General features: G+C 42.2%; 1 protein-coding gene across 8 annotated transcripts in view; it reads left to right on the top strand.

The window, feature by feature from the left end:
• Window positions 1-8089: 8089 nt before the first annotated feature.
• Window positions 8090-8925, top strand: part of LOC139413078 (uncharacterized) — a 29955-nt gene continuing 29119 nt past the window's right edge. For 5 of the 8 annotated variants that reach the window (XM_071160121.1, XM_071160116.1, XM_071160120.1 and 2 more), the window contains exons 1-2: window positions 8110-8282; window positions 8672-8798. In XM_071160121.1, coding sequence (XP_071016222.1) covers window positions 8687-8798 — 112 coding nt within the window. In that variant the 5' untranslated portion in view covers window positions 8110-8282; window positions 8672-8686. Of the gene's footprint in view, window positions 8283-8671; window positions 8799-8925 lie in introns of all 8 variants that reach the window. The other 3 variants (XM_071160119.1, XM_071160117.1, XM_071160114.1) reach the window with 2 other exon arrangements.

Raw genomic sequence — 8925 nt, 5'->3', positions numbered from 1 at the left:
GAATTTGAATATTCTATTTATTTTGAATTTGTTTTATAGAATTATTCAGGTATATTGTAAAAAAATGTATATTTAATAAATACATTTTTACAGCTTTACGTGAATAACAGTATATGTCGTGATTTTGATATGTGTTGTTCTTATCTCGCTATCCCAAATCTCCTTTGCCTCTTCCAGCTGAGCTTGGGTCAGTACAAAGTGCACACTGTTATCTGTCATAATGTCTTAAAAACATATGTGATCAAAGTCTGGCATTGTGATTTATCCGCTATATAATTTACCCCACACTATCACAAACCAGGAAAAGAAAACTCCTAAAAAGTGCAGGAAGAGCATATTTATGAGTAATGCTCTTATGCGGCCATTAGTTTCTTTTGTTTTTGCCTTCAAGGCAAGCTTTAGTTTTAGGAGACTAGGGAAAAGCGGGGTGGTTGGATGATTGCGATGACTTGTGATATCATAGATCACTCGGGAAGAAGCGGTTCTAGAGGCCCAGAGTGATGAAGTAGACCATTACCCTCTCCTCTGCCCTCAGCTAGTTAATAATACAATTACAAGCTGGGGGCTGATCCTAAAAACCAAAACCGTGCTGTTATACTCTGGTCCACACCACTGCTGTTGTTCTCCTCTCCTTCCTCCTATCAACATAAAATGGCATGCAGTGGAAGAAGAAGGCTCGTTCAATATTCAAAAAGTGGTACTAAGCATTTGCACATCAGCAAAGTGTTGCACCTCCTACTAGTTCAACTCATTATCAAGCAAAAGGGAAAACATTCAAAGACATCTAGTCTGGATGTGGAGAAACAACAAAGCCAGCAACATTTTGGCCTCCGGTTGGTTACAGAGGGAGCAAATAATAGAACAGTTGACTGACTCCTTTTGGGACACATGCCGGTAATGAGACGGGATGTGTCTTCCTCTAGCTGCTGTGACAGCTACAGAGATATACATGGTGAGGAGGAGGATGATGCCACATTACCCGAGAGCTTTGTCTTCCCTAGTTCTTCACCTGTCTATGATTATCAAATCAAATTGTATTGTCACGTGCGCCGAATACAACGGGTGTTTGCGGTGAAATGCTTCCTTTACGAGCCCTTAACCAATAATGCAGTTTTAAGAAAAATGTGTTAAATAAAAAAAAATAGATAGGTAAAAAAGAAAAGTAAAACAAATCATTGAAGAGCAGCAGTACGATAACAGTAGCGAGGCTACAGTGGCAAGAAAAAGTATGCGAACCCTTACCTGGATTTCTGCATAAATTGGGCATCGAATTTGATCTGATCTTCATCTAAGTCACAACAATAGACAAACATAGTGTGCTTAAAATAATAACACACAAAGTATTGTATTTTTCTTGTCTATAGTGAATACATCATTTAAACATTCACAGTGTAGGTCGGAAAAAGTATGTGAACCCCTAGGCTAATGACTTCTAAAAAAAAGCTAATTGGAGTCAGGAGTCAGCTAACCTGGAGTCCAATCAATGAGGCAAGATTGGAGATATTGGTTAGAGCTGCCTTGCCCTATAAAAATCACTCACAAAATTTGAGTTTGCTATTCACAAGAATTATTGCCTGATGTGAACCATGCCTCGAACAAAAGAGATCTCAGAAGACCTAAGATTAAGAATTGTTGACTTGCATAAAGCTGGAAAGGGTTACAAAAGTATCTCTAAAAGCCTTCAGTCCACGGTAAGACACATTTTCTATACATGGAGAAAGTTCAGCACTGTTGCTACTCTCCCTAGGAGTGGCCATCCTGCAAAGATTACTGCAAGAGCACAGCACAGCCACTGCTGTCCAAAAAATAACATTGCTAGACGTCTGAAGTTTGCAAAAGTGCACCTGGATGTTCCACAGCCTACCGGCAAAATATTATGTGGTCAGATGAAACTACAGTTGAGTTGTTTGGAAGGAACACACAACACTATGTGTGGAGAAAAAAATGCACAGCACACCAACATCAAAACCTCATCCCAGCTGTAAAGTATGGTGGAGGGAGCATCATGGTTTGGGGCTGCTTTGCTGCCTCAGGGCCTGGACAGCTTGCTATCTTCAAAGGAAAAATTAATTTCCAAGTTTATCAAGACATTTTGCAGGAGAATGTTAGGCTATCTGTACTTCAATTTAAGGTGCTGCAACAGGACAATGACCCAAAACACGGAAGTAAATTAACAACAGAATGGCTTCAACGGAAGAAAATACCCTTTCTGGAGTGAACCAGTCAGAATCCGGACCTCAACCCGATTTGAGATGCTGTGGCTTGACCTTAAGAGAGCCGTACACACCAGGCATCCCAAGCATCCCAAGAACTGCTGAATTGAAACAGTTTTGTAAAGAGGAATGGTCCAAAATTCCTCCTGGCCATTGTGCAGGTCTGATCTGCAACTACAGAAAACGTTTGGTTGAGGTTATTGCTGCCAAAGGAGGGTCAACCAGTTATTAAATCCAAGGGTTCACATACTTTTCCCACCCTGCACTGTGAATGTTTACACGGTGTGTTCAATAAAGACATGAAAACGTATAATTGTTTGTGTGTTATTAGGTTAAGCAGACTGTGTTTGTCTATTGTTCCGACCTAGATGAAGATCAGATCAAAGTTTATGACCAATTTATGCAGAAATTCAGGTATTTCCAAATGGTTCACATACTTTTTCTTGACACTTTATATACAGGGGGTACCGGTACAGAGTCAATGTGCAGGGGCACCGGTTAGTCGAGGTAATGGAGGTAATATGTACATGTAGGTAGAGTTAAAGTGACTATGCATAGATAATAAACAGAGAGTAGCAGCAGCGTAAAAGAGGGGTGGGGCAATGCAAATAATCTGGGTAGCCATTTTATTAGCTGTTCAGGAGTCTTACGGCTTGGGGTAGAAGATGTTTAGAAGCCTTTTGGACCTAGACTTGACGCTCCGGTACTGCCTGCCGTGCGGCAGCAGAGAGAACAGTCTATGACTAGGGTGGCTGGAGTCTTTGCCCATTTTTAGGGGCTTCCTCTGACACCACCTGGTATAGAGTTCCCTGATGGCCGGAAGCTTGGCTCCAGTGATGTACTCTGCCGTACGCACTACCCTCTATAGTGCCTTGCGGTCGGAGGCCGAGCAGTTGCCATACCAGGCAGTGATGCACCCAGTCAGGATGCTCTCAATGGTGCAGCTGTAGAACTTTTCAATGATCTAATCTTTTCAGTCTCCTGAGAGGGAATAGGCTTTGTCGTGCCCTCTTCACGACTGTGTTTGGACCATGATAGTTTGTTGGTGATGTAGAACTTGAAGCTCTCAACCTGCGGGATGCTAGGTACTAGATAAGGTACTATCTAAAGAAATGATCATGACTGCAAAAAACTACTTCACATGGATTGATTTGTTTATTCAATTTATTACAGTCAGGAACTTATTGTGTTTTTCACAGTAAAAGCTATGAATGAATAGTTCATTAGTAGACCATTTTCAGTCCGTTGCTAGACTGAGTGAAAGAGGAGAGCGGCATGGTGCTTAGTCTTTGACTGTAATAATGCAGCAACCAGCATCCATTATGCAGAGAGAGAGAGATAGTGAAACAGATAAAGAGAGAGAGAGAGACAGATTGAGAGCGCCGCTCCGACAGTGTCTCCCTGACCTTTCCAAGCATCCCGCCATCTCTGTCCTGCTTTCCTCCGCTCCCTCATTACACCAGGTTAACCTTTCCCATAAGCTTCCAATCTATCCATCTACCTTTCCTCTGACTGATGAGGGTAAGTGCAAATGTGACTACTTCAATTCTACTTCCATTTGCAAACTAACGGAATACATTGGCCTCTTCGAGTTATATTAGGGAATGAGGAAATGTCTAACGTGGACCGTAATGGGTCAAGAAAAAAAAACTGACAGAACATAGGAGAGAAAATGGGCATTGGTGAATGTGCCAACCTTGTAGATAGGATATGAAACCTAAAAAATAACTGGAAAACAAATAAGACATGTCTAAAGCATTTAAGTCAAGGTGAGGGCAACGGACAGTCGTGTCAGAGGAATAAACAACTTGGCCAACAAAATTACCAGCTGTCACTCACAGCCTATAGTGGACCCTCAGACCTTTGTCCAGGGACACTCGTGAAAAATATCCCCAAGACTCAGCTACCGTAGCAGTGCCACTAGCACTCCTTTAACACCAGAGCCACATGACAGCAATTTCCTAGCGAGTGGCTAATTTATTTGAGACTTGTCAAATAAAAATGACAGTAACAGTGATCAGTGGGACCTTTCAGTCTCCCGAGTGAGGGTTTGAGAGTCCTTCCTAGGACTGAAGGGCTAACTCTAAACTGAAATAGCTCACGGAGAACAGAGATTGATAAGGAAGTACTTTGAGCTTCAATGGGTGTAGCTGTTTGAACCAAAGACTACTTGCTACAGGGAAACACAAGAAAACCTTTATTTGTATGGTAGGCTAGGAAGTTGAGCCTCTGTGTGGGAGGACAATAATATTCTGTTCTGTCTCTCACCACTTCCATACAGTAAATTGCTTGTCATGGCATATTTGCACTTCCAGCCAGCCACAACATTAGGAGAGGCAAGTGCATCTCAACCTAGTGTGTGGCTGTGCATGGGTGTGAAGATCCAGGAGAGATCATGAATATACCTCTTAATTATAGCTGTACAGTGTTTTTGACAACATCTAAGTAAATCTAGCAAAAAATAATGACCTCAGAATAAGACTCGTTTGAAGGTGGTAATCAAGAGAAATTGACTGTGAAGAGACACATCTCGTACAGTACAGTCTTGAAATTGCTCTGTCATGATCGTCGTAAGGAGCGGACCAAAATGCAGCGTGGTATGTGTTCATGATGATTTTTTAATTAAAGAAAGCACTGAACACTGAATACAAACTATACAAAACAATAAACGAATAACGACCGTGAAGCTATAATGAGAACTGTGCTGATACAAGCAACTAACATAGACAATCACCCACAAACAAACAGTGAAACCCAGGCTACCTAAGTATGATTCTCAATCAGAGACAACTAATGACACCTGCCTCTGATTGAGAACCATACTAGGCCGAAACATAGAAATCCCAAAATCATAGAAAAACAAACATAGACTGCCCACCCCAACTCACGCCCTGACCATACTAAATAACGACAAAACAAAGGAAATAAAGGTCAGAACGTGACATGCTCAGGTACAAAGTGGGCTAGATGTTTTTCTAACACTTACAGTTGAAATCGGAAGTTTACATACACTTAGGTTGGAGTCATTAAAACTAGTTTTTCAACCACCCCACACATTTCTTGTTAAAAAACTATAGTTTTGGCAAGTCGGTTAGGACGTCTACTTTGTGCATGACACAAGTCATTTTTCCAACAATTGTTTATAGACAGATTATTTCACTTATAATTCACTGTATCAACATTCCAGTGGGTCAGAAGTTTACACATACACTAAGTTGACTGTGCCTTTAAACAGCTTGGAAAATTCCAGAAAATGATGTCATGGCGTTAGAAGCTTCTGTGACATAATTTGTCAAGACCTCAGAATTAAAATTGTAGACCTCCACAAGTCTGGTTCATCCTTGGGAGTAATTTCCAAATGCCTGAAGGGACCACGTTCATCTGTACAAACAATAGTACGCAAGTATAAACACCATGGGACCACGCAGACATCATACTACTCAGGAAGGAGACATATTCTGTCTCCTAGAGATGAACGTACTTTGTTGCAAAAAGTGCCAATCACTCCCAGAACAATATCAAAGGACCTTGTGAAGATGCTGGAAGAAACGGGTACAAAAGTATCGATATCCACAGTAAAACAAGTCCAATATCGACTTAACCTGAAAGGCCGCTGAGCAAGGAAGAAGCCACTGCTCCAAAACCGCCGATCGTACTTTTTGGAGAAAAGTCCTCTGATCTGATGAAACAAAAATACAACTGTTTGGAGGAAAAAGAGGGAGGCTTGCAAGCCGAAGAACACCATCCCAACCGTGAAGCACGGGGGTGGCAGCATCATGTTGTGGGGGTGCTTTGCTGCAGGAGGGGTGGTGCACTTCACAAAATAGATGGCATCATGAGGAAAGGAAAATTATGTGGAAAGGAAAGTATGTGCATATATTGAAGCAACATCTCAAGACATCAGTCAGGAAGTTAAAGCTTGGTCGCAAATGGGTCTTCCAAATGGACAATGACCCCAAGCATACTTCTAAATGTGTGGCAAAATGGCTTAAGGAAAGCAAAGTCAAGGTATTGGAGTGGCCATCACAAATTCCTGACCTCAATCCTAAAACTTGTGGGCAGACCTGAAAAAGCGTGTTCGAGCAAGGAGGCCTACAAACCTGACTCAGTTGCACCTGCTCTGTCAGGAGGAATGGGCCAAAATTCACCCAACTTATTGTGGGAAGCTTGAAGAAGGCTACCCGAAATGTTTGACCAAAGTTAAACAATTTAAAGGCAATGCTACCAAATACTAATTGAGTGTATGCAAACTTCTGACCCACTGGGAATGTGATGAAAGAAATAAAAGCTGAAATAAATCATTCTCTCTACTATTATTCTGACATTTCACATTCTTAAAATAAAGTGGTGATCCTAACTGACCTAAAAAAATTTACTCTGATTAAATGTCAGTAATTGTGAAAAACTGAGTTTAAATGTATTTGGCTAAGGTGTATGTAAACTTCCGACTTCAACTGTATCTACCACATCACAGCCTCTTATCTGTGCTGTCATCAGTAATCAGAGCATCTTGTCATTTTCAGCATGATAACAGATGCTCTTCAAAGTCGGCAATACTTACTGTGTAATCAATTCTGGTGAAGACCGCAGTAAGCCACTCTCCCCAGGAGGGAGTGATCCTCCTCAGTATTTCCTCAGCTGTGAAGTTTACCCTCAGGACCTCAATGCTCTGGCAGCCTAGCGGTGGGCAGGCTCTCATCAAGCACAGGTCATGTGAAATGACAGACTGAGTGTTGTGGTTGAATGTCAGAAAGAAAGAAACAACCAGGGGAATTCCACAACACAAACATCCACGCACGCACGCATGTATGCACACACGCACACACAACACAACGCAACACAACCCACGACACTGTCCCATCCGGCCTGAACTGCATAGTCAGCCAATCAATACCTATTTTCTGCCTGTCAAATATGGACCAGAATTTTAGTTCTAGTCCGTAGGCTACTTATTATGTAGGTAATGGACTTAGTTTAAAATTACAATTTAAATGACTTAACAAACTTGTGATTAAACCTGCCATGTGGGCATTTTCATATTTGTTAAGTCTGTAGGCCTATTTTACAGGTAAATGTTTGTCTTTGTAATTTGTGTAATTGCCTGTACAACTGAGCACCATCTGGCCCTGCTTAGAAACCGTTTAGCATCCGCAGACATGACAACAAACATTAGTTTCAGTATCACTGGAAAAAGGGTGGCGATTACAAAGTCATTATGTTTACAGATCACCTACCTTGACTGCTATAACGACACTCAACTAGCAGTCACAGAGGGAGACAATGTGTAATAACACTTAGTTGTTATATCTAGTTTAGAGGGAGAGATTCAGCTTTGTTCTAAGAGTCTGTAACTCTTTTCTGTCTTGACACTGCCTAGCTGTCCAGACCAGGACTGGTTCCGTTTTTTAAAACATTTGAGTCATTTAGCAGATGCTCTTATCCAGAGCAACTAGGGTTAAGAGCCTTGCTCAAGGGCACGTTGACCAATTTTTCACCTAGTTGGCTCTGGGATTCAAACCAGCCACGTTTTGGCTACTGCCCCAACTCTCTCAACTGCTAGGCTACCTGCCGCCTAGGCTAACTTCCGCCAGTCCACCCTATAGGTTTCAGTCTTCCTGTGTACGTATCTCTCCCCCCCTCCACAACCCTAGCCCTCACCCTGTCGCAGGACCCTATCCGTGTGACACTATCACTCTACACTACAGTAGGTCCCAGGCTTCCTGTGTGTGCCTCCACTCCTCCCTATCCCCTAGCCCTATCCATAACCCTATCCCAGCCAGTTCCATTGTGTGAGACAATCACCCAGTAGCTGTGGCCCATTTGTAAAAGGGAGGGGCCTGCATGCTTAACACGTAGACAAGGTCTCTTACGTAGCCACCAGGGGAATTAGCAGATCAGCTCACAGAGCAACAAATGTGGCCCACACCCATTCAAGGGAGAGAGAGAAAAAAAAACACATTGCGCATGGGTCTCCAACTTAACACCACTGTCAATTTAACAGCATAACAGTTGCACAAATTCATCACGGAAAGGGAGTTGAAGGAAAACGTATTGCTTGACTTGGACTTGGTGAGTTCTGCATTTCTTGCCTGTTATTGTTTCTATTAAGGAGTTTGTATTGTCGTTCTATGATCGACCTTGTAGACAAGTTGCCCTGTGAGAAGGACAGAGAGAGAAAGTGAAGAGAGCTTCAAGCCATCGTCCTTAATAGCTGTATTAATTCTGTCATGTCGGTGATTTCGAAGAATGAGGAATAATCCTGATAATGCGTGTAGCCATTGGCGTAATGTGGGTGGTTTTGAATAGCGACATGCCCCACTTTGACTGTATGAGAAAAATCCACTCTTAACTGTCTTGGTATTCTATATATGTAAAAGGGGCAAGGGGCTATGTTTCATTTATGAAATTAATCTCTCCAAATAACCCATTCACTATTTCTCTGTGTTCTGTATGTCCAGTATTGACTGTTCATCATGGAGGCACTAACAACAGCAGGTACAATAAGCCCCTCGTCATCGGGAGAGGCCTTCAGCCACATGGTCAGTCACATTTTCAGAGAACTCATCACACAGGCCCCCGTAGCTGGTGAGTGAACCACATTCTTCCACACAATACAACCATAGACCTACTAGGTACTACTCTAGTGGTATTTAGGGAGGTGGTGGACAAGACAAGAGAGGACAAACTTTGCTTGGACCAGCTGTGAAGACAA

The sequence above is a fragment of the Oncorhynchus clarkii genome, chromosome 7, assembly GCF_045791955.1.
Source record: "Oncorhynchus clarkii lewisi isolate Uvic-CL-2024 chromosome 7, UVic_Ocla_1.0, whole genome shotgun sequence".
In the NCBI taxonomy this organism is placed as follows: Eukaryota; Metazoa; Chordata; class Actinopteri; order Salmoniformes; family Salmonidae; genus Oncorhynchus; species Oncorhynchus clarkii.
Note: the sequence above shows the minus strand (reverse complement) of the source record. Positions and strands in the feature narration are given on the sequence as shown.